The sequence below is a fragment of the Leptodactylus fuscus genome, chromosome 2 (assembly GCF_031893055.1).
Source record: "Leptodactylus fuscus isolate aLepFus1 chromosome 2, aLepFus1.hap2, whole genome shotgun sequence".
Taxonomy (NCBI): Eukaryota; Metazoa; Chordata; class Amphibia; order Anura; family Leptodactylidae; genus Leptodactylus; species Leptodactylus fuscus.
Window position 1 is genome coordinate 159,392,873 of NC_134266.1, and position 27,403 is coordinate 159,420,275.

The window sequence follows — 27,403 nt, forward strand, 5'->3', positions numbered from 1 at the left end:
AAAGAGGACCTTTCATGGGATTGGGCACAGGCAGTTTTATATACCGCTGGAAAGCTGACAGTGCGCTGAATTTAGCACACTGTCTTCTTTCCCGATCTGTACCCCGGGTGAAGAGCTATCGGTGCCGATACCGTAGCTTTTCACAGTCAGAAGGGCATTTCTGACAATCTGTCAGGAACGTCCTTTTCCACAGCAGCTCCTCTCGCGCTATACTGTGAGACCAGGGAGGAACGCCCCCTCCCTCTGCTCACAGTATGCGTCCATAGACGAGTACTATCAGGACGGGAGGGGACGTTCCTCCCCGCTCACACTGTACAGCGCGATAGGCGCTGCTGTGGAAAAGGACGTTCCTGACAGACTGTCAGGAACGCCCTTGTAACTGTGAAAAGCTACGGTACTGGCACTGATAGCTCTTCACCCAGGGCACAGATCGGGAAAGCAGACAGTGCGCTGAATTCAGTGCACTGTCGGCTTTCCAGCGGTATATAAAACTGCCTGTGCCCAAACCCATGAAAGGTCCTCTTTAAAATGTTCTTGCAGCATGACTTGGTATTCAGGCCAAACCATGAAAATCTCTTCCAAAAGGAAAAGACATCCTGGTCACATGACTCTGGTCTATTATAGGTTAGCCAAAGAATATGAAGATTGCATAAAACATTCTGATAAGAATGACCTAAGTATACTATAAGGCACTATAAGCACCAAAGTTTTGCTTTTAGTTCAGGATACATGAGCAAAATCAAATGTTATGTTCCTGAATTCACATTCTTGTCATATTACTAATTCTTATACTTTTACCTTCTTTCAATAATCTTTTGGAATTCAATTCTCATTAGTCTTATTCGGGCTCTTGCCTGTATCATTGTGAGAACTTTAGCTAATCTTTCATCCCGTATCTCTTCAAGATGTCCTAGCAGACCAGCCTTGAAAAAAACCTATTATACAAAAAAAGCCTGTTTTATATTTACAATGCGTGCTCCATTGTGTGAGTAGTTTTTGGGCAGACCTGGATATAGATAAGTTTTACGTCTTGTGATATTGCCAACATCGTTACACTATATTAGAAACATGTGCATAAAGAAATGTTATACTATAATTCAGAAGAACGGTTCTGAGCGTAAACATTTTATCAATGAAGGATTACAGAGATTGATTATCCATAATATAAATTGTTAGCACTAATATTTACACACTGAAATATTAATAACCTTTGTATGCCCAAAGCGATACTGAGTGTGATCAATGTGCAGACTTCCTAAAAGTTTTTCTGACGCCTTCCTGTTGTCCACAAATTTGTCTTCTGGAATGGCGCTAGGATTCAGAATGCGATACCTTCCAAAATAAATCAGTAAATTAGACTCTTATGGTTATACAATGGTTACCCCTAGCTTTTATGAAGCCTAGGGCAAAAGTGAAGTATAACCTACACTCACCGGCCACTTTATTAGGTACACCTGTCCAACTGCTCGTTAACACTTAATTTCTAATCAGCCAATCACATGGCGGCAACTCAGTGCATTTAGGCATGTAGACATGGTCAAGACAATCTCCTGCAGTTCAAACCGAGCATCAGTATGGGGAAGAAAGGTGATTTGAGTGCCTTTGAACGTGGCATGGTTGTTGGTGCCAGAAGGGCTGGTCTGAGTATTTCAGAAACTGCTGATCTACTGGGATTTTCACGCACAACCATCTCTAGGGTTTACAGAGAATGGTCCGAAAAAGAAAAAACATCCAGTGAGCGGCAGTTCTGTGGGCGGAAATGCGTTGTTGATGCCAGAGGTCAGAGGAGAATGGCCAGACTGGTTCGAGCTGATAGAAAGGCAACAGTGACTCAAATAGCCACCCATTACAACCAAGGTAGCAAGAAGAGCATCTCTGAACGCACAGTACGTCGAACTTTGAGGCAGATGGGCTACAGCAGCAGAAGACCACACCGGGTGCCACTCCTTTCAGCTAAGAACAGGAAACTGAGGCTACAATTTGCACAAGCTCATCGAAATTGGACAATTGAAGATTGGAAAAACATTGCCTGGTCTGATGAGGCTCGATTTCTGCTGCGACATTCGGATGGTAGGGTCAGAATTTGGCGTCAACAACATGAAAGCATGGATCCATCCTGCCTTGTATCAACCGTTCAGGCTGGTGGTGGTGGTGTCATGGTGTGGGGAATATTTTCTTGGCACTCTTTGGGCCCCTTGGTACCAATTGAGCATCGTTGCAACGCCAAAGCCTACCTGAGTATTGTTGCTGACCATGTCCATCCCTTTATGACCACAATGTACCCAACATCTGATGGCTACTTTCAGCAGGATAATGCGCCATGTCATAAAGCTGGAATCATCTCAGACTGGTTTCTTGAACATGACAATGAGTTCACTGTACTCCAATGGCCTCCACAGTCACCAGATCTCAATCCAATAGAGCATCTTTGGGATGTGGTGGAACGGGAGATTCGCATCATGGATGTGCAGCCGACAAATCTGCGGCAACTGTGTGATGCCATCATGTCAATATGGACCAAAATCTCTGAGGAATGCTTCCAGCACCTTGTTGAATCTATGCCACGAAGAATTGAGGCAGTTCTGAAGGCAAAAGGGGGTCCAACCCGTTACTAGCATGGTGTACCTAATAAAGTGGCCAGTGAGTGTATGTCCTCCCCCAATTACGGATGAGAACTGCAGGGATGGACTGTGTATCAGTCAGAAACTAACCCTTTGCAGTCCGGCAAGTGATGCTACCGTGCACAAAGCTCTCAAATGTAAGCATTCTCCTGGGTGGTGAACTATTAGATTGACTTTAATGTAAGAATACTAATTTTGTCTGTAAGTTGAGTAAATTATAAGTAAGTTATTTATAATGACTTGATGTTATGGTAGCCTAGTTAACATTTGTTCTATTTTTGTAACCGATTTTTGTCTTCGCTTTGTACTGTAACTAAACTTTTGGAAAACCTTTGATTTTCTGGCAGCATTTATTTATGTCATTAAAAAATGTTAGAATATACACATTTTTTTTTTTCTGTATAGAGACAACATTTGTTAATAAAGTATATTATAAAATTTGTTAATGACAGAAATAATGCCAGAAAATCAAGAGTTGTCGGAAAGTTTGTTACGCTTTAAACTGAAACAAATGATGTACGCTGCATCTATGCCTAACAGGCTATGTTTTATAGATCATTTAGAAATATATTACTCTGAAGTATCTATATTAACGTCGTCTACTGGTAGATAATGAACATAAGGAACTCTGTATGATTAGTGACATACCTCTGTTTGAAGTCAGCATACAAAACTCTGTTTGGAAAGCCTTTGCAGCAAATACGTATTCCCTCCAAGACACCATTACAACGGAGCTGATGTAGTACTAGGAATGGGTCCATAGCACCTGCAAGTAACATAAAATACAGTGTACATTCATATCTCCAGATCATTATAGCAGGAATTTATTAACCTTTTTTACTCAAAATGTGGCAAATTTTGGCACACGCCAGGCAACATTTTGGGGGTTAGGCACCACTTGGCCTCTTTTTTAACACTTGGATGAGACTTAACACGTCTGACAAGTTTATTATAATTTAAGACAGAAATTAAGTAGAAGTTACATATGAGATCTATGGCAACTTTCTGATGCATCACAATGTTTAAGGGTAGTATACCATTCTATAATTATATCTGATGCCAACAAGTTTAGATCTAAACTAGCATAGAAAACAGGAATCGATAAAATTCTCCCCTATGATTTAAAATATCGACATAAGATATGAAAAATTACCTGGAGTTTTGGTTTCATTGGGAATGATACAACGCACAAAATGTGGTGCTGTTGATCTAAGATTGGTCATTAATTTGTTCAGATTTTCCTGAAGTAAAAATAATTTATGTTAATAATAAATACACTGTGACTATGTGGAATCATTTTTATTGGTTTGTAATAAGAAATATAATAGTCAACAGTGGTGTATTTGTCCAGATAGCAAATTAAACTTACCCCCTGGAAAAAAGTTGAAGATGCTGCTTTGTCTAGCGAAAAGGTGTTCATTACATTCCAGAGCTACAGTAAACATTGGGGTTTGACCAGGTCCCCACCATTGCAGAAATCAGGATAATCTAACGGCCGCTGTTTGGGACCGGGACAGGCAACCATGGTGGAAGATACTCCACTCTGAAAACCCCCATACAGCTTCAGAATGGTGGGTAACAGGTTAGGGTGCATTCACACGGCGTAACGTGCCGTATGACCTGGCACGTATACGCCGTGTGAGATTTTGAGCGCCGTATACACTCCCATTGATTTCAATGGGAGTTAGTCTCGTATACGCCGCGTTATTTTGCGGCCGTGATTTTGCGGCCGTAAAATAACGCGGCGTATACGATCCAGGCTCCCATAGAAATCAATGGGAGGGTATACGGCGCTCAAAATCTCACACGGCGTATACGTGCCAGGTCACCCTTACTCCAACTTTGGGGATGGGTTATCATGTTCACTAATTTTCAACTTCAGTCACTTGTATTAAAGTTAGAAGATATATTTTCAGATACAAACTATTGTATGATATATTATTCCTACAAACATGTTCAGGCTTATCACATAACCTAATCACATTGTTCTACGCGTCTGCACACTAAGCCAACATTTCTTATCCTAAGTTATCCTTTCTATTCCTTAGAACCCGTCCCCTCCACCTAGGCCTTACCCTGCACTTCATGCACTTAGTATCTATCTATTCACAAATACTGGCTGTGATGGGCTTCAGTTATATGACCTTATTTATTAAAAGAGGGCTCGATTATTGTATCAAACAAGCCCTCTGACCTCTTGTGTCTCCCGTTTTCCTCATAGATTGTAAGCACTTGTGACCAGGGCCCTCAATCCCATTGTTTGATACTTTAATTCTTTGCCACATTTTTCTGTGAAATACTGTCTGTTCATGTACTCTCTGATTTCTAAAGTGCTTTGGAATATGTTAGCAGTATATACATAAAGTGCTGTGGAATATGTTAGTAGTATATACATAAAGTGCTGTGGAATATGTTAGTAGTATATACATAAAGTGCTGTGGAATATGTTAGCAGTATATACATAAAGTGCTGTGGAATATGTTAGCAGTATATACATAAAGTGCTGTGGAATATGTTAGCAGTATATACATAAAGTGCTGTGGAATATGTTAGCAGTATATACATAAAGTGCTGTGGAATATGTTAGCAGTATATACATAAAGTGCTTTGGAATATGTTAGTAGTATATACATAAAGTGCTGTGGAATATGTTAGCAGTATATACATAAAGTGCTGTGGAATATGTTAGCAGTATATACATAAAGTGCTTTGGAATATGTTAGTAGTATATACATAAAGTGCTGTGGAATATGTTAGCAGTATATACATAAAGTGCTGTGGAATATGTTAGGGCTCGTTCACATCTGCGCCCAGGTGTCCATTCTGCAGGTTTCCGTTTCCTGTATAAAACAGAGGCAGGAAACGGAAACCTGCAGGACTCTTTCATACCCATTCATTTGAATGGGTGAGAAAGCTGTCCGGCCGTGAGCGGCAGTGAGCGTTTTGCGCTCTCCGCCGCGAAACCGGGTTTTTTAATCCGGACACAGAGTCGGACATGCAGTACTCTGTGTCCGGATTAAAAAATCCGGTTTCGCGGCGGAGAGCATAAAATGCTCACCGCCGCTCACGGCCGGACCCAGTCTGTGCTTTCCGTCTTCTGGCATGCAGAAGACGGAAAGCACAGAACGGAGACCAGAACGCAGGTGTGAACCTAGCGTTAGCAGTATATACATACAGTGCTTTGGAATATGTTAGCAGTATATACATAAAGTGCTGTGGAATATGTTAGCAGTATATACATAAAGTGCTGTGGAATATGTTAGCAGTATATACATAAAGTGCTTTGGAATATGTTAGCAGTAAATACATAAAGTGCTGTGGAATATGTTAGCAGTATATACATAAAGTGCTGTGGAATATGTTAGCAGTATATACATAAAGTGCTGTGGAATATGTTAGCAGTATATACATAAAGTGCTGTGGAATATGTTAGCAGTATATACATAAAGTGCTGTGGAATATGTTAGCAGTATATACATAAAGTGCTGTGGAATATGTTAGCAATATATACATAAAGTGCTGTGGACTATGTTAGCAGTATATACATAAAGTGCTGTGGAATATGTTAGCAATATATACATAAAGTGCTGTGGAATATGTTAGCAGTATATACATAAAGTGCTGTGGAATATGTTAGCAGTATATACATAAAGTGCTGTGGAATATGTTAGCAATATATACATAAAGTGCTGTGGACTATGTTAGCAGTATATACATAAAGTGCTGTGGAATATGTTAGCAATATATACATAAAGTGCTGTGGAATATGTTAGCAGTATATACATAAAGTGCTGTGGAATATGTTAGCGGTATATACATAAAGTGCTGTGGAATATGTTAGCAATATATACATAAAGTGCTGTGGACTATGTTAGCAGTATATACATAAAGTGCTGTGGAATATGTTAGCAATATATACATAAAGTGCTGTGGAATATGTTAGCAGTATATACATAAAGTGCTGTGGAATATGTTAGCAGTAAAGTGCTTTGGAATATGTTAGCAGTATATACATAAAGTGCTGTGGAATATGTTAGCAGTATATACATAAAGTGCTGTGGAATATGTTAGCAGTATATACATAAAGTGCTGTGGAATATGTTAGCAGTATATACAAAGTTATTATTACTACAATTAAAGCGTTACTGATTGCAACATGGATGTCTGTCCCAGGTAGTATAAAAAGTAAAATGTTCTGGATGATACACCATGCATCTGTATCATTATTCAATATAATAATAGCGTTGGACTAATTGTTCCCTAAACATCAGACAGGCTGAGATATTCCAGTCATTCTTTTCTGTTATGGCTACCTTATGTTACACACTCTATACATTATGTACTTTGTACAACAAAATTATGAAAGTAAAAATAAAAATTACTTTGTGCATAGAGGACACGGTTTGGAATGAAGCTCCCTTTTTGCGCTTCTTTTCTCCTCCTTGATCAGCTGTGAATGAAACCAAAATATGAGAGAACGGTGAATGTTTCGAGAACTTACATGACTGCCATCCGACCTGCCCTTCCTATCATTTCAAGTTGTAACATTCTACATATTGCTCACTGGATATACAAATGTACAATATTGCAATATTATAATGGGTAAAAAAAGGAAAAGAAGCAAGAGTTTGTCAGTATACAAGGCAGCTACAGGACTAGGTTAAGAAAGTAGTTTTTTTTTTTTTTTTACAAAAAACAATCATCACCTTTTCTTTCAACTATTGCTATACTTCTAAATCAATAATATTAGTATTTAGGGGGGAATGTCAGATCTGAGATCATGAATAAATATTTTTATACTTTTATATTATGCATGTTGTGTGTTACAAATACTAATTTTTCCTTGCTACTAAAGAAATCAGCTTTGGAACAAAGAGTGTATCTAAGATGGCGCCGACTCCCTGGTTTGCTGAATTCCTTACATTGTAACCAAGACTACAACCTGCTATGCGTCAAGATCAAGAGCAAATCATGAGAGTGCAGTTCTGGGACGTCAGAAGAATTTCATGTTATATGATGCATTAACCCTTTCCTTTCCTGTATAACTATGTGTGACGTGAAATAAAGGAAGTTCAGTGCTAGCCGAGGCGATATAGCATGAGCTAAAGTTCTGAAACCGATTGAGTCTGATTCATTTCTTAAAGTGACGGTGCACACATGCTAATACTAATTCGGATCTGACTGATTGACCCGGTGTTGTCGATTACGACCCAGACAAAACTATGTTCACAGGGGGCATAACCTAACAGTAACTGGCTGGATGCATGTTTTATGTGGTCCAACATCTTGGCAGGACTTTCTAGTTAGTTGAATTGAGGTCCTCTCTATTGCTAACTGCTTTCAGATCCTGCTGGTACAACCATGTGGTCTAAAAGCCTGCTGACACCTGCACTCCAAATCACCTACCGGAGCGGCTGCCATCTTGATTTGATTGCATCAAAACAGACTTTCTCTCCTGTGACCCTCCTGCCCCTGTCTTGTTCGCCCTTGCAATAGAGCCACTGTCAATGGCTATCTGCTCTCACCCTGATCTTAAAGGGACTCTATCAGCAAAATCATGCTGATAGAGCCCCACATATGCGTGAATAGCCTTTAAAAAGGCTATTCAGGCACTGTAAATGTTATATTAAACTACCCCCCAGTTTTAAAATAAAACCCTAAAAAAGAATGTGATCTACTTACGGATCGTGCACGCTGGACGAGCATTTAGGGTGCGCCATCTTCTTCCTCCGATCCCGTCTTCCTCCGGCGCTCGCGAACTGACATTGATATAAAAAAAATGGCCTGGGCGCATGCGCAGTAGCCGTAGTAGAAGCCGCATGCTACTGCGAATGCGCCCAGGCCATTTTTTTATATCAATGTCAGTTTGTGAGCGCCGGAGGAGGACGGGACCCGAAGACATCAAAGGAAGAGGAGGCGTGGATGAAGAAGACGGCGCACCCTAAATGCCCGCCCAGCGTGCACGATCCGTAAGTAGATCACATTCTTTTTTAGGGTTTTATTTTAAAACTGGGGGGTAGTTTATTATAACATTTATGGTGCCTGAAAAGCCTTTTTAAAGGCTATTCACGCATATGTGGGGCTATATCAGCATGATTTTGCTGATAGAGCCCCTTTAAGGGTGTGCGGATTGGAGGTTTCAAATGCAAATCTAGCCTTTTTGCAGATGACGTGCTTTTAACTATCACAAACGCTTTAGTTTTGTGTCAGAACCTGATTAACACTCTCCCATTTTGCGCAACTGTCAGGCCTTAAGCTTAGTAAATCTAAATTGAAAATTCTATAATGTTTTGTACCTTCAGCTACCGCTAAGTTGATTGCCCTGAATTATGTCTACCAGACCAAGGATAAATATTACTTGGCATTAATCTCTGTAATTCTTTAGATGACCATTCAAAACCGAACTATGCCACATTGATCCCAAAGATTTTAAAGTATCTTGTTGCTTGGCATTTCCCCAGTTCATTCAGTTAAGATGGATACCTAACCCCACATTCTCTACTACTTTTATGCTCTCCTGACCCTAGGGACCTCCTCCTCCTTAGTCTTCCTTCAGAAAGAACTCTTTAATTTTATATGGGCTTATATGCATATTCGCATAAGAGATTAGGCGGGCTATCAGTCCCTCCACTAATACTATGTTGCTGCTAGGTTCTCCCAACTTAGTTCTATCCATAACGTAACTGACTGCCATAAGTGGGTCACACTGGAATCGGCACTGGTAGCCCTGACTTCTCTGCAAACTTTACTTTGCAACAATGGTCAGTTACTTTGGTCAGTGGCCCAAACTATTCTGACAGTTGCTAAGGTCATTGATAACATATATCAATTGTGGCAGGCAAATCATTTTAAGTATAGATTGCAAAGCACAATTTGGCCCTTAATACCACTGTTTTTTACCCCCCTCTTCCCTCTTGGCCTATCCCCTGAGGTGTTTGTTTGGTAGAGAGACGCTTAGTTATGCTACTTCAATAATTTCCTCTGTAACCGGCAGGTCTTCACCAAAGAATATTTTACTAATACACATTCCCAGCCTCCCTCAGAGGCATTTAGGACTGCACAGATCTTTTATTTCCTCCGTTTTCTCACCCTGCTCAATCTGGAGATTTCCCCAGCTTTCAGAGATTATGTATGTTTATAGAAGCAGATACGGGCTGTCTCTTTCATTAACAGTTTGCTGAACGTCCAACCCCCTGACATCAAGCTGGACTTTATGGTGGCATGGGAACAAGACCTTGCTTCTACCCTGATCTCATCTCAATGGATTGACTGCTATACATCTATTAGCAATGACAGTGGCAGGTCACCTTTATAGAACCTTCTTATGAAAGTCCTTCATAGGACCTATTTGGTTCCTCATTGACTACATAGCTTTTACCCAACAGTCTCACCCCTTTGTTTTAGGGGTTTCAATGCCTTAGGCGCTACTTTCCTCCTCACCCGTCACTTTTGGATAGCTTTCCCATTGTCGGCTCCCATTTTTCTTCTTAATCTTAAGCCCTAGCAGGCTCAAATATGTCCATCATAAATTATTTTAGTATATTCTGACGGTTGCACAGATCCATATCACCTTCAACTGGAGGAGACCTTTTCTCTGGTTGACTGATGTTCGGTGAATTGACACGAAAAAAATTTATGCCACTATCTCTGACACTCACTCACTCTTTGATAGGCTTTGGGTACTGTAGATCAATAGGTCTAATATCCCAGGTCTGCCATACAGTGTTCAGCTATGATTGGCTAGTAGGATTGAGTGTACTTCTCACACCCCTTCCTTTTGCACTTTAGCGCTACACACTACTCCCACATTCCTGCCTATGTCAGTTTTAGGTTTTTGTACCTTTTTGCCTCACTTCCTTATTCTTTGACTATGCTGACATCGACTGCATAGCAGTTTCCACATTTTTTGGCTGCATTGCCTTGCATTTTTGTACAGATATTACGATTGTCTCGATCTTTTCTGTTTTACGTTACAGCAATATTTCAATAAATACTTTTGAAATTAAGAGTATGTTCATATCTGCTTTTAAAGACTCTGTTGAAGATTCCATCAGGGTTTCTGTCACTTTTGAATAGTACAGCATGTATCCTTGATGTCAAAATGATATAACCCTCAATGAAACCCAGACTGACTCTATTATGAGTTAAAGAGGGCAGGTTGCCTCCCATGATGATGAAAGTACTATTAGTAGTGCTACTTAGGTCAAACTCCCTTAGTCCTACTGATACATTTGATTTTTCCTGAGTGATGGAAAAATCTTTTCAGAAGTTTTAGTGGTTTTGTTGGCCAATAGGTATTACATCTGTTATACATACTGTGATCCAAATCTCCAACCATAATTATTTCTAAATTTTCAGTTGACCGTGGATAACCCAGGAAATCTAGTAATATTCTCATTAAACTCTATTATAAGTCATAAGGGACAGTCAGTCACATTCAATGTATATGTCATCCTTTACAAAATAAATATGTTGTATAAAAAGTATATTATAAGGGGAATAGGCAATAAAACAGAAAAGGCAATGTTGTAAAATTACACCATATATGAAATATTCCATAATTTATAGTGATTTCCTATGAGTAAGGATAAATGATGTTATGAACTCCTATGTTAAAATATTCTGCCATTACATCACATACCTCATTATTAGCAGAACAAAATTATGATGTATAATACTAACCACTATCGGAGCTGATGTAATTTTCAAAAAGACAGGCTAGAAGTCTGTTGGATGACTTTTGGAAGAGTTGCACTACGGTTTCATTAAGTGGATCCTAATTTTTTTCCAGCCAACCAATGATGTTATATGGAACCTGCAGATGAAAATCAATTAAAAATCTATTTATATATGGTGCCATGATTAGAGATGAGCGAATATACTTGTTGGAATACCTCCGCCGCATAACGCCCAGTTGATAAACACTTTCGGGGCATCGAATGTTTACTGCCCCACCCACCTTCTCTGGCGCCGGAAGCTATGTGTCGGAGGTATTCGATCGTGTATATTCACTCATCTATAGCCATGATATTTATCATGTAGATTGTTTGCGCTGTTTTACTTACCACTCCAGCGTAATGGACAAGCTCAAAATGAGCTTCATATTTTCTTTTCTTGTCGGGTCTTGGCTTTTGAAGATTAGGTGACTTTCCAAGATGATTATCATAAAGCTTAGGATTTTTCCACCAGCGCCTGCACAGCAGCTATAGCCCTGACACATGAGGGGGCTCCTCGGGTTACAGTGTCCAGTCGCACAGAGTAGTATCCCAGAGGTCTGGGTCTACCACCGTGCCGCTGTGTGAGGACGCCTGAGGCATGACCAGACAGTTCAGTACAGAAAAGGGAAAAAGGAATAGAATAGTTAGGAGTTCCAAGAGCTGGAGAAGAAAGAATGGAGAGCTTCAAAGAGTGAAAATTCTCCTCAGCTTGGAGTGATAAGGAGAAAGGAGTAGATGAGAGACAGTCATACAGTGGCTGCATTAGAAGAGAGGCAGACCTGATCCAAGGTCTGCAGTATGAAACCAGTCCAAGGAAAGTTCTGAGTTTTGCCACAGAAGTAGGTACAGGCAGGGGCGTAACTACCGTGGTAGCAGCAGTAGCGGCTGCCACAGGGCCCGGGCCATTAGGGGGCCCGGTGACAGCCGCTACCGCTGCGGTTTTTTTCAATAGGCAGTTACGGGCCCTATTCACTTGCCGATCCTGGCTGGGCCGGGATCGGCAAGTGACACCGCGGGCCCCACAGAGGCCATCATTATACTCGGGGGTCTTTGCAGACCCCCGAGTATAATGACCGGCGGATCGGGAGAGGTAATAAACATAAAAAACTGTTACTTACCTCTCCGCGATCCTGCCAGGCCTCCGTCCTACTGCTGTCTGACGTCTCTGACGTCACATGAACCCAGCATGCTTCCCGGGTCATGTGACGTCCGACGTCATTAACGAAGGACGCGAGAGGAGGACAGCACAGCACAGGAGCCGGGGAACAGGTAAGAAGCAACAGTGGGGTTTTTTTTTAATGTTTTTATTCCCGATTTAGTCTCTGATTATTATACTCTGGGGTCTGAAAAGACCCCAGAGTATAATAATTGTTTATGGGTGTACACAGAGGGACACTATTGGGGTTAACACTGTGTGCAGGGGACACTATAGGGGTTAACACTGTGTGTGCATGGGACACTATAGGGGTTAACACTGTGTGTGCAGGGGACACTATAGGGGTTAACACTCTGTGTGCAGGGGACAGTATAGGGGTTAACACTGTGTGTGCAGGGGACACTATAGGGGTTAACACTGTGTGTGCAGGGGACACTATAGGGGTTAACACTGTGTGTGCAGGGGACACTATAGGGGTTAACACTGTGTGCAGGGGACACTATAGGGGTTAACACTGTGTGTGCAGGGGACACTATAGGGGTTAACACTGTGTGTGCAGGGGACACTATAGGGGTTAACACTGTGTGTGCAGGGGACACTATAGGGGTTAACACTGTGTGTGCAGGGGACACTATAGGGGTTAACACTGTGTGTGCAGGGGACACTATAGGGGTTAACACTGTGTGTGCAGGGGACACTATAGGGGTTAACACTGTGTGTGCAGGGGACACTATAGGGGTTAACACTGTGTGTGCAGGGGACACTATAGGGGTTAATACTGTGTGTGCAGGGGACACTATAGGGGTTAACACTGTGTGTGCAGGGGACACTATAGGGGTTAACACTGTGTGTGCAGGGGACACTATAGGGGTTAACACTGTGTGTGCAGGGGACACTATTGGGGTTAACACTGTGTGTGCAGGGGACACTATTGGGGTTAATACTGTGTGTGCAGGGGACACTATTGGGGTTAATACTGTGTGTGCAGGGGACACTATTGGGGTTAATACTGTGTGCAGGGGCAAGTAAGTAAGGGACATAATAGAGTGCGGAGGAGGGGGTCAGTCGAGGTCTTCGGCGTCAGTTGGGATGGGGGGGGCCCCATGTCAAAAGTTCGCCACGGGGCCCCGCCATTCCTAGTTACGCCACTGGGTACAGGTAACATTTGAATAGCGTGTTTGCGTTCCTCAGTGAGATGTTTAGCACCATGAGACAAACAGTGACCCAAAAATACAACCTTAGTTTTACAAAACTGCAGCTTATCCTTTGATACCTTACACCCGCTGTCCGCTAGGAATGTAAGCAGGCTGATCGTAGCTGTTTTGCCAGCGTGTCTGCACAAAGAAGCAAATCATCAACATACTGTAGAAGTACGACACCTAGTGGCTGGTCCCAGAACTGCAGGACAGACTGCAATGCTTGTGTGTACATGTTGGGAGAGTTTTGTGCCCCTTGTGGTAAGACAGTCCACGTGTATTGTTTACCCCTGAATGTGAATGCAAACAAATATTGACATTTAGGATCCAAAGGGACACTGAAATATGCATTTGCGAGATCGATGACAGAGAAGTGGGTAGCATCGGGGGGTACCTGTGCTAGCAATGTGTGTGGATTTGGGACCACAGGTGTGTCTAGCACTGTCACCTTATTGATTTCCCTTAGATCATGAACCATGCGGTATGTATCTGGGGCACCTTTCGGAGTCTTTTTCTTTACAGGAAACAAAGGTGTATTTGCAGGGGACCTTGTTTCCTTTAAAGCTTCCAGTCGTACTAACTCATCCACTTGTTCACCTATAGCATCCTCTTGGGCAATGCTCAGAGGGTATTGTTTAATTCTAGGAGGAGTGCAACCAGGTTTCAAATGTACCATCTGCGGAGGCACTTGCAGCCTGCCGATATCAGTTTTGGACAAAGCCCATAGTTTTTCTGGCACCTGGAAAAGCTGGGTGGATTCCTCCTCAGTTAGTACAAAAACAGGAAATGACTCAGACAATGAGGCAGCCAGCATACAAAATTCATCAGTGGCAGTAGCTGATGTTTCTACTTGTACCTCCCCACTAGGATCAAATTTGATATTGGCACCAAGCACCTTTAACACATCAGTACCAATGAGAGAAGTTGGTACATCATCACTAACAAGCAATTTGGTGACAACATTTTGCCCTCTAAACTTCAGATTGAGTGACACTGTTTCCTTTAAAACAATTCTTTTTCCCCCTAATCCAACACAAGATTGAGATTGACCAGTCCTCAGATCATAAGGTATGTGGCATCCTTTAATAACAGAAATGGCAGCCCCTGTATCCACTAAGAAGGGGATTTCTTCCCCCAATACCTCCCCTTTCATGTATATTGCCACACCTTCTTCTGATGTTTTTGCAGGGAGGACTGGTACAGGGTTGCCAATGTTTCATTGAGGGGTGTTAGCACATTGGTCAGTGCCCTGAGCTGGGGGGTTTCCAGCCTTGAAGGACCTACAGTCCTTTCTGAAGTGACCTGGTTTCCCACAATGATGACACTTATAAATGTGTTTTTGTTTGCCTCCTTGTTTATTGCACTTTCTTTGGCCAGAGTTTTGATTATTGGAGGCAAACAATACCTTTTTCTCCTTCTCGGACCTGTGATCTAACTCAAGGCTCTTGGCAGCTTGTAATAGGGGAGGGGATGCACTATGCCGCCATTCTGGTTTACAAGCTTTTAACTTTGATTGCAAGGGTTAAGACCTTCAACAAAAGCAGTAGCCATAAGGGATTCTCCCATCCCACCCATGTCATCATAGCCTAGATCACTCCACCTTTGCTGCAATCTAGCAAAATACTGCTCCACAGACTCTCCTTTCTCTTGGGTCACATCAGTGAGAGCTATGGACGTTTCTTTTAATTTATCCAATGCCCATCGCCCAAGTCCTCTACAGAGGTTGTTACCAGAAGCAATAGTTCTTATCATGGCTTCAGAAGGTTCAACTTCAGTGCTTGTAATGGCATCCATTATAATTTTACCCATGGCTTCCCCAGCTTTAAGAGCTATAAGGGGGGCGAGATCACTCCAAGTGGCACTATATGTGGCCTGAATCTGTACCATATGTCGGTAAAAAGGCATTGGTCTAGTGACAGGGTCAGGTAACTGGGAGATCAGGCTAGTTTGCTCAGAAGGAGACCAGGGTTTATAATCAACAACAAGTCTAGCCTGGGCTCCGGTCCTTCTAGGACTTTGAAGCCTGGGGGGACGAGAAGGGGTTGCCTCAGTGGAGTCGGCTTGTTCTGCAGCCACATTTGCCTCCTCCTCCTGTTGTGGCACTACATCCCCTGGGACATACACAGTTCTAGTTATAACAGGGTATAAGCCTTTTTGTGGCTTGGGACGGGGTATTTCACAATTGAAACAATCCTCTTGACAATCAGGATTTTTCTGACCACATCTAATACATGTCCATCTGTCAGGATTACCTGAAGCAAATGGTGCAGGGTTTTCCCCATAGGGAGGTGGACTTTTCTCCGGGGGAGCATAATACATGACTCCCTTATTTTCCTTACTCCTATAACCCTCCCTTTCTATTTCCCTGCTTACCTGCATCCAACTATCCAATATCTCACCCAACTTGTGATCCTGAACCCAGCCTCTGTATTGAGAGGCAAATTCTTCCCAATGACTGCTGTTTAGCAGCCCAGTTGTACTACATTTTGCTTTCTTCAACAATTTATTGCATCCTCTTCCAACTGCTCTCTTCCCTGCTCTTTCTACAACTATCTCTTGGGCTGACTTCCACACTGACTGACTTTGCACTCCTCCCATTCTGTTCTGCGTGAATTCTTTCCTCTCCTCCTTCCCACTGTCTTATCCTGCCCCAAATCCCTATAAGACTTCCTCAGTACAACATATACTGTATCTTATTCAATGGAGACTTTAAAGATCAGTTAGAGGATTCCAGGGATCACTATTTCCCTTTATCACGTGACTAGTCAATTTCCACAAAACCCAAATGAGAAATACAACGAATGCACAACCACAACAAGTCAGCAGAACAATTTCAGCCCAAGTTTCCATCTACTTAACACTCATACAACATACTGCTCTTAGGTTCTTGCAAAAAAAGCTTGAGATATTTATATAAGGAACATATGTGTTTACCTCACACTCGGACAGGAAAACAAAGTCCTTAGAAACACAGATCAAATTGGTAAGATAAAAGCTCTTACCTTGCAGCGCTGACTTTGTGAATCTGTGGTTCCAAGAACTACTGTAATCATTGGTTGTCCGGGATATCAGCAAACCTTCTCCTTATCTCTCAAGCCCACCCAGGGACGCCAGATTTGATAGGGACAGCAATGGATCCCTCCGTATGTTGTAGAGGTCCTAATTAGAGATTAGATCGCAGGCCTGCAGAAGTCACACGCACACAGCTGATGGTGTACCAAGTGAATTCTAATTTTATTGTAAGAAAAAGGTAGTTTAAATACATTACAGACAAAGAGCTGGCTTGGCTATTCTAATCAATACAACATGATTGGTCATAGAGATATAAGATAAGCCTGGCACATGACTATTGGCTGAGGCTCATTATAATCTGCATCTCATTATAATTTTCCACACTGGGATGGACTTTCCCATGAAACAAAGAAGGATTCAAAATACTTATGTGTGAGCTAACATCCCAGACTGTCTATATGTATATATCATGGCAAAAGATATAAGATGACATGTTGCAACTTAATTAACAATGAGCTACATAGATTCTGTGTCTGTACACACTCTAAGTGACCTTCATATACCATAAAATATGACAAAGTGCCCAGATACCATAAGATTAATACTTTTGTTGGTTATGTGTCCATACATCATGTAAAGGAGATAAGAGATATACAAAGTCAGCTGCATCTTCTCAAAATGAGGCCCTTGAGAGATAAGGATTAGCAACCTATGCATTAACGTTCATTATCACATTCCTTAAAGTCTAACAAAGGGCCTCCTTGACTTAAGCAGAAAAATACATACTTATACAGTTTATATGTGAAAGAGTACAAGATGGCTGCCAAAATACAAGATTAGAGGATTTGACTCTCACATGTCTGTAGCCTTAGGAAACATGCACTCCTCTTCAAGGATTAACAAAATCCCCATGGGCTATCAGGTAAAAGATATGATAAGATATATGTACATATATATATGTATATAGCCAAATAAATTAAAAATGTATATTTTCTGTGCATAATAACGTCACATAATTTATTATTATTATTTTTTAAAGTGTAACTTTAAAGTATTGTCATTACCTTTTCGATTAGGTCAATGCAGGCCTGTAAGTCAAGGCCAAAGTCAATGAACTCCCAGTCAATTCCTTCTTTCTTATATTCCTCTTGTTCCATCACAAACATATGGTGGTTGAAAAACTGTTGCAGTTTTTCATTTGTGAAATTGATGCAAAGTTGTTCAAAGCTGTTAAACTGAATAAAAATAAATTATTTGACTGTGCTAATTAGTTTACTTAGTTTAAGTTACTTCATCTATATGTGTAGTGGTAAAGATATAATATACTGCTTATGAAAAGAGTGCTTAACAATGAAATAGGTATGCCGCACATGAACACCTAGCATATATTGTGAGACAATCCTAAACAATAATGTGCAAACCTAGAATCAGAAACCTAAGCACTAGAAACATAATAGGGTATTCATTGAGGATGAATCATCTTTACATTTATAAGTGCTCATGGAAACTTAGATTTTTGATTTACCGTATTTTGATTCTTGGAATACATGACTTACATCAAAAATTTCAAATCCAGCAATGTCAAGCACACCGATGAAGAACTGTCTGGGCAACTTTGTATCCAGTGTTTTGTTTATACGGACTACAAGCCACTTAAACATTCGGTCATAGATACCTTTGGCCAATGCACTGACTGCATAATTAACCTATGTAAGAAAGATTTTAGGAAACAAAGCTTTAATCATTTTCAATGCCATGTTTAATGAGCAAAGTACATCAAAGGATGTCTTATTCTAGTAGGAAGTATATGAACAAGTGTACACAAAATGCAGAGACATCAACCAGGGGGACTCCATTACAGGGTGATAACAAAGCAGTGGGTTATGGCAAAAGGGTAGTGGCACAGACATCAAACCCTTCATAACACATTAAAATAAAATCAGACCATAGCAAAAAAAAAAATCATTCTTCATCCTTTCAAAGACCCATTCTGCTGTATGAAGGCATAAGAGTGGAGAGATGGAGATCTGCTAGAGGGGGTATGTGTACCCTTCCTGGTGATAGCCACAACTGATGAGAGCCAAGGCACTTCAACAAGTAAGTACTTAAAGTAACACTTTAAGTAGCACTTGCGGATTCATTTGCATACTTCTGAAAAAGCTTAATTTTCTCAGCATTGGGTCAGAATTAAAAATGGTGCCACTACTTTTTTTTAGTAAATTAGGCTCATGGAAATATACATGGAAAAAACGTGCATGCAGCTAAAAAAGGGGTAAAAAGACACAAATAATAAATTCCTCCTTACTGGGGGCAGAATTTATAGTACATTGGTGCAAGAGGCTTGATAAATTCCCCCAGCGTGTCTAGTTTATAACTGCTGTTTGTGCTGACACACACAAAGAAATGTACAAAGCATGTGGCATCTATGTCTACAGTTTTAATGTGTACAAATTTAAAGGGGTACTCCCACGTCGCATACTCACCCGTCTTCGTTCCTCTAAAATCTTCTGTCTTCCGGCTTTGTTTCGTCATTGGTGGGCGGGGTCACATATGCAAAAACCAAGCGGCGAGATGCCGCCGGCCCTGCGTGCGCGCTCATATTCCAGTCTAGCCTTCACAATGCAAATACAGACCCGACACCCTGCGGGTCGGTATTCGCATTGTGAAGGTTAGTCTGGTATATGAGCTTGCACGCAGGGCCGGTGGCATCTCGCCGCTTGGTTTTGCATATGTGACCGCAGAGCGGAACAGCATCGCTTCTGCTGCTGCTGTCTTCATGCCGGGCAGAAGCATAGCGATGTGCCTGTGCCGGCATCTAACAGTCCCCAGCATCCGCCTATTACAGCGGATGCCGGGGAGTTAGATGCCGGTAAAGGTGAAGCCAGCAACATCGCTATGCTTCTGCCCTGCATGAAGCCAGCAGCGGCAGAAGCGATGCTGTTATTCCGCTACTCCGCCCCCCCCCCTCCCCCCGGAATAGCAGCATCGCTTCTGCCGCTGCTGGCTTCATGCAGGGCAGAAGCATAGCGATGTTGCTGGCTTCACCTGTGCGGGCGTCTAACCCTGTATTGGCGGCCCCTTCCCCCAAAGGGTAAACTACCCCCCCCCCCCTCCCCGCTCTCTCCCCTGCAGTTAGCCCCTCCTCCCTCCCCCCTCAGAGCAGGCTGACACATCACTTGACTCAGGAGCAGCTAGGTCAGGGCTGTGGCCACAAAAAAATGAATAAAGTGAGATAGTGGCCAAACAAAGCAGTTTTGCTGAAGCAGTGTATTTAGGAAAAGTCTTACATTCACATTAATAAGCATTATAGATAGGATCCTTGTGACGGGACAACCCCTTTAAGTGGTGATCTTACCTGTTCCCCAGTTTGTCCTTTGGTCTCATATTCATTGCCCACTTTCACCCTGGGATGCAACAGCCCCTTCACCAACTCAGAGGAGCTGATGCCCATCAAGTAAGCAGCCTTATCCGCAGGGCCACCATCGGGAATTTTGGGGCCCCATACAGCCTAAGTGTCTGGGCCCCCCCCCCCCATTTTAAAACTACTTTATTTTGCGACATACCAATTATGTATTAAATTTAAATTTTTCTCTACATCTTTAGGCAATGAGTCGATTCATGTCCTTCCATCTCTGCCCCCAGATTCATGTCCCCACATCTCTGCCCCAGATTCATGTCCCCACATCTCTGCCCCCAGATTCATGTCCCTCCATCTCTGCCCCCAGATTCATGTCCCCCCATCTCTGCCCCAGATTCATGTCCCCCCATCTCTGCCCCCAGATTTATGCCCCCACATCTCTGCCCCCAGATTCATGTCCCCTTCATCTTTTTTTTTTTTTTTTTTTTTTAATGTAGATTGTGAGCCCCAAACAGAGCTCACAATGTACATTTTTCCCTATCAGTATGTCTTTGGAATATGGGATGGAAATCAATGCAAACACGTGGGAGAACATACAAACTCCTTGCAGATGGTTTTATGCCCTTGGCGGGATTTGAACACCAGGACTCCAGCGCTGCAAGGCTGCAGTGCTAACCACTGAGCCACCGTGTGGCCCCGTCCCCTTCATCTTTGCCCCCAGATTCATGTCCCTCCATCTTTGCCCTAGATTCATTTCCCCACATCTCTGCCCCCAGATTCATGTCATCACATCTCTGCCCCCAGATTCATGTCCCCTCCATCTCTGCCCCCAGATTCATGTCCACTCCATCTCTGCCCCCAGATTCATGTCCCCACATCTCTGCCCCCAGATTCATGTCCCTCCATCTCTGCCCCCAGATTCATGTCCCCACATCTCTGCCCCACATTCATGTCCCTCCATCTCTGCCCCCAGATTCATGTCCCTCCATCTCTGCCCCAGATTTATGTCCCCACATCTCTGCCCCCAGATTCATGTCCCTCCATCTCTGCCCCCAGATTCATGTCCCTCCATCTCTGCCCCCAGATTCATGTCCCCTCCATCTCTGCCCCCAGATTCATGTCCCCTCCTTCTCTGCCCCTAGATTCATGTCTCTCCATCTCTGCCCCCAGATTCATGTCTCTCCATCTCTGCCCCCAGATTCATGTCTCTCCATCTCTGCCCCCAGATTCATGTCCCTCCATCTCTGCCCCCAGATCCATGTCCCCACATCTCTGCCCCCAGATTCATGTCCCTCCATCTCTGCCCCCAGATTTATGTCCCCACATCTCTGCCCCCAGATTCATGTCCCTCCATCTATGCCCCCAGATTCATGTCCCCACATCTCTGCCCCCAGATTCATGTCCCCCCATCTCTGCCCCCAGATTCATGTCCCCTCCATCTTTGCCCCCAGATTCATGTCCCCTCCATCTCTGCCCCTAGATTCATGTCTCTCCATCTCTGCCCCCAGATTCATGTCCCTCCATCTCTGCCCCCAGATTCATGTCCCCACATCTCTGCCCCCAGATTCATGTCCCTCCATCTCTGCCTCCAGATTCATGTCCCTCCATCTCTGCCCCTAGATTCATGTCCCCCATCTCTGCCTCCAGATTCATGTCCCTCCATCTCTGCCCCCAGATTTATGTTCCTCCATCTCTGTCCCCAGATTCATGTCCTCTCCATCTCTGCCCCCAGATTCATGTCCCTCCATCTCTGCCCCAGTGTCATGCCGTCCTCTCCTTCATCTGCCCCCAGTTTCATGTTCCACCTCAATGTGTACACATATTACACTTACCTTCTCCTCGCTCCCCCGCCGCTCTTTCCGCAGTCTCGCTAATACTGTTGTAGGTGCGATGTGACGTCATCACATCGCGTCTACACAGCCTGTAGCCGGAGGACGAGGCAAAGCAAGGAGCTGAACTGTGACAGCTCCTTGCTTTAGCCGCATATGTATTCAACTCAGATCTGCGTCCTCCAGACGCAGATCTGAGTTGAAATCGGGACGTACCTCCCACCAACCGGGACCGCGGGACACGTCACTGGAATTGTGAATGTCCAGCGGAAATCGGGACGGTTGGGAGGTATGCCCAGTGAGCAGCGCCGAGCTCCAGCTCCTCGCACAGGTGCAGTACTCCCGCTCGCCGGCTTCAAAACGGGTAGTACTGCACCTGTGTGAGGCGTGAGCCTGCAGTATTACCCGCTCGCCGGCTTCAATACGGGTAGTACTGCGCCTGTGCGAGGAGCTGGAGCTCGGCGCTGCTGACTGGGCACAATGACTGCTGTGGGTCACGGAAACCGGGCCCCCCCGTTTTTCAATTTGACCGGGCCCCTGACGCCGGTAGCAGTAATACTGGCCTATCAGCGGCCATGCTTATCCATATCTAATATAAATTGAAGCATACAACAGATTCTTATCAGCTGATTTTGTCTATATGTTCTATGGCAAGTTTCATACAGTATAAGAATTCAAAATATGGGTTTTCATGTTAAAATATATTTTTAAGCAATAACCAATACTTTAGTATTAAACTTAGTAAATAATCATATTGAAGGAGAAAAAAGACTATATGTAGACCAGATTTTTTTATGACATGTTCTCAATTATCCTATTGTATAATTACTACCCATCTCCTTTAAATTTTACCTAAATATTCAAAACATTTTCTGACAGTATTTATATCATTGATAATTTTTGTAATATACTTTATTAGCAGATGTTGGCTCCTTTCTGTAAATCCTGCACTGAATTCTACTTTCTGTTCTCTATGCATACACTCCTCACTGCTTCAGACTATGAGTACAGAGGAATATGTATTTAATTCATAGAAGCTGAGGCTGGAGGAGAGGCCAATTCAAACACTTATATGTTAGACTCCGTTCAAATGGGGCAAGAAGGGGCGGATTATGGCGCTGAATCCACATCATAATCCGCCCCCTCACAATGGAGGTCTATGTAGACCGCTAGTTTACTTTTTTCCGTGAGCAGCATGTTGTCGCTCACGGAAAAAAGAAACGAGCTGTCCATTCTTCAGGCGGACTCCGCGGCTTATTCAGCCCCAGCGTCTGCCTCACGGAAGCACCCTCCGGACTGGGTCCATTCATTTGAGCCTACTCCGGAGGGGCAAGCCACGACTGTCGGAAGCCGCGACAGTCGGAGCAGGCGCATTTTGGCCCTATTGTGACGTGGCTTACTGTGTCACTCTCAGGGCCAAAATCCGCTCTTTGTATGAACGGGGACTTAGAGCCACATATTTTATGTGGCTTGTGCTGAATCTGGACCCAAGTTATCTCTACAGAAACTAGTATAAGAAATAAACATTTTACAAACTCAAGTCAAACCAGAACCCACAGCAAACTCAGAAGGGACATCTAAACCAGAGGAATGACTCAGAAGAGTGAACATATCCATGCCAAAAGGTCAATCCAAGAGGTATCGTCAGAGTCAAAATCAGAAGATAAGCAAATTTAAAGCAACAGGCCAATGGTCAATGATACAGCAATCCAACACAAATGATTTGAGTTCAGAACCACACTAAAGTACAAATTAATAGAAGGAACCTGGGTGCCTTAGGGCCCCTTCACACAGAGGATACGCTGGATGATTCTGAACGTGTAAACGTTCCGAATCAGCGGCATTTAAAACAGATCCCATTGGTTTCTATGGGAGCCAGCATACGTGTGCCCCCCATAGAAATTAATGGGCTGCTTTTTTCCATTCATTTCTATGGGGAGCGCACATATGCCGGCTCCCATAGAAAGCAATGGATCCGTTTTAAACGCAGAATCAGCCAGCGTATTCTCCGTGTGAAGGGGCCCTTAGTCTTAATCTATATCCAAAAGCTAAAAATCGCATTTCTTCTTCCCTTCTGAGCCCTGCTGTGTGCCCAAAGTGGGCACAATACGTTGGACACTGACATGGCAGATTTCTTTAAAAATTTCAATATTGACTTTGTACATTAATTTTTGGGAAGCACTCTTGGGCTCAAAATGAAAATACTCCTTGAAAAATTCCTTGAGGAGTGTAGTTTCTAAAATGGAATTACACTTGGGGAATTTCCATTGTACTGATACTTTAGGGGCTCAGCAAATATGACATGGCCCCTGAAAACTATTCCAGCAAAATCTGCCCTCTGAAACCCAAATAGCGCTCTTTCCAATCTGAGACCCACCATATACCCATACAGCAGTTTACGACCACATATGGGGTATTCCTGTGTTCAGGAGAAATTGTGTAACAAACTTTGAAGAGCTTTTTCTCCTTTATGCTCTTGCAAAAATGAAGACTTTGGGGGATAAAGTGACGTTTTAGTAATTTTTCATTAACATATCTCAGTGTTAATAAAATCTGTAAAACAGCTGTGGGGCCAAAATACCCATTCATACATTTTGTGAGGGGTGTAATTTCACCTTTTTGGGTTTCCATTCTATTGGTACGCTAGGGCCTCTGCAAATGAGACATGGCACTTAAAAACTATTCCCAAAAAATCTGCTTTTCAAACACCCAGTAGCGCTCTTTCCCTTCCTCATGCTGCCTTGTGCCCAAACATTTTCTCCTTTAACCTCTTGTGATTGTGTTAATTTTAGGGCTAATTAAATGTTTAATTGAGAAAAAAAAAAAAGGTCCAAATTTCACCTCCATATTATTTTAATTCTGCTGAAATGGTTAATCGGTTAACAAACTTTTTTTTTTTTTTTTTTCCGTGAAATATTTCAATTTCAGTACAACAGTGCAATAAAAGCCATGAAGCACAGAAAGACAGGACAGAAAGGTAGTCGGAGCAGGAACCCAAGCGGCTCGAACCCGTCTCATGAGTACGTCTCAAATGGGCAGTCTGCCAGAGTCACAAAATATTGTAATACTGAAATTTCCCCACTGTAGGACTATTAAAGGATTATCTTATCTTAAGGATTATCTTATCTTAAGAAATGATAGATGCGGTTCAGCCTCTGGACTTCCCTCCCAACTGCACAACAGGGGTCAGTAGGAAAAACTATATGCTTGTAATAAGCAATAATGATTGGAGAGCAAAAAAGGAAGAAGAAAATAAAAGTGGGAGGGTAAAAATGTAGAAGTAGAAGAGAAGGGGGGCTAGGTTGTCCCAGAGCCTGATACAAACCCCAAACCATTAAAGGGGGTTCTTGGTAAGACCCAGCAAGTCCCTGTACCTTGATGAGGAGACAAAGGTGATTCAGTAGTGCTATATCCTCTCAAAGTGAGCTGCACGCTCAGGGGAGATGTGGAGAAGATTCTCCACATGATAGATCTGATTCACTCTATCAAACCATTGTGGAATCGTCAGAGGCCCATATAAAGTGACACATGCTCAGAAAGGCTCAGAGGATCTCCATCTCACAGGAATACAGGCCTTCGTTGTATTTAGGAGGTGTCTAAGGAGAGAGTGTTTGTACCTGTCAAGGAAAATGTTGTGGCGATGAAGGAGTATCCAAGAGGGATTGTCTGTCAGGAACTAATCCATGATGTCTTGGATAATCGTCTGCACCTCAGTCCAGAACCACCTGAGCCCGGAGTGGCCCCAGAAAACATGTAGCAGAGTCTAAGGAGAGAGTGTTCATAGTGTCTGTTAATGCTACACTAAATACAGATATGGCTGTGCTATTATTATTCAGGAACCTAAGGGAACACTACAGCACATTGTGCCAAATGCTCAGCTCTGCTACATTGATGTGCTCATACCTGATGATAGCACTGCAGGAAGGTCTAGTGTGCGCTGTTTCTTCTGTGATCTTTGATGGCTTGAAATACCCCAGAAAAAGGGGCATAACAATTTATAGTGGGGCCCCATGGCAAAATCTGGGGAGGGGTTCCTTAGCTATTTGTATTCCCATCAGGGAATAGGGGTGTAATAGATATTATACATAAACTGCTGGTTTTGTCTGGAACCTTCTATTCTTTCTGTTCATTGTAGTTTTTGCCATTTCCTTTTCAATCTTTCCCTCCCCTTTGACATGTTCCATTATCAGTTCACTGGTTCTGGTCTTCTAGATAAATGGCCCCTATCCCCACTCCTCAAGAAGTTCTGTAATTGCATGGATAGACAGTATGTCATGGAAATACTGCCCATAGAGTCATGGAGGAGAACTGCCTGAGAATTCTCACCTTGATTCATCGTCTATGCATCTTATCTCCGGGATAGGAGATAAGTGTCTGACTGCTGGAGTTCCACCATTACAATCATAAAAATGAGTGTCCCGTGTCCTCTCTAGTCAGAATCCCTTCCATTCTGCAAGTACTAAAAATTGTGGCGATTTCGCAATGTGAGACCCCAGCCTAAGAGAGATTTTTTAAATATCTTATTGGTCAGGGGCTAAGGTCTAGTTCCTGTACTATACAGTGCAAGGAGCTGAAGCAGGCGCTGTTAGGGTTAGTTTGCATGTGAATACTGTGTAGCGTAATTTGGTTCGGTGTAATTTGGTTCAGAAAAAAAACACTTCAGGAATTAGGAAGCCGTTTTTGGACACTGAGGTGTTTTTTGGAGCGGTTTTTGGTAAAACCACCTCAAAAAACGGCAGGCGGTTCTCCCCTCCGGGACAGTGAATGGACCTTAAAAAACTGTGCCAAAAACCGCATTGCGGTTTCTGCCTCCCATTCACTTGTATTGACTTCCTGGAGCAGAATCCGCCTCAAGAAAGGTCATGACACTTCTTTTTTCTTCTAGCGGCAAAAAACCACTAACAGAAAAACTAACGCTAGCTGTCTACATAGACCACCATTGTGAGGTGGCGGATTATGACGTGGATTCCACACCATAATCCTCCCCCTCTGTGCCCGTGTGAACGAGCCCTTACTACATATAGCTCAGTTCCTATTGATGTCTATGAGCTGCAGTAATGGTTCCCCAGCACTATAGAGGGCCTGGAGACTCTGTTTCTGATACCATGCATTGTATCTTGGCCCCCCACAATCAATTATTCATGGCCTACACTTAGGTGTTTACACCCCCTGGTATCCTGGATAGCCGTCTACATTTCCAACCCCTTACCCCAAATCTCAGTAAAAGAGATAAAATGGGCTCATAAATCAATAGTGTATAGAATTATATTTCACAAAGCAAATTGTGGAGCAAATCCCACCAAATTTCACCCCATGGTGCATGCTAGATAATATATTGGCCATTTCTCACCGCATTGTACTTAGCGTAACCATTACATGTTGTTTGGTCTCCCATGTAATGTATTTGTATTACAGTTGTCATACATGTCACAGAACACATCTTACATAAATATGGCAGATGTTTGTGCCACATTTACTTTGCTATGAATTAAAATGAAATCCATTACAATGTAT

General features: G+C 42.8%; 1 protein-coding gene across 1 annotated transcript; it reads right to left on the reverse strand.

Moving 5' to 3' along the window:
* Positions 1 to 794: 794 nt before the first annotated feature.
* On the reverse strand, positions 795 to 26,225 carry LOC142194093 (myosin-7B-like). Its single transcript, XM_075263120.1, is given in 13 exon segments — positions 795 to 935; positions 1,209 to 1,332; positions 3,270 to 3,387; positions 3,775 to 3,862; positions 7,004 to 7,071; positions 11,304 to 11,436; positions 11,687 to 11,813; positions 17,559 to 17,617; positions 17,767 to 17,937; positions 18,259 to 18,408; positions 20,058 to 20,165; positions 23,290 to 23,396; positions 26,216 to 26,225. Coding segments are annotated over 13 exon segments (1,404 nt in total).
* Positions 26,226 to 27,403: the final 1,178 nt, after the last annotated feature.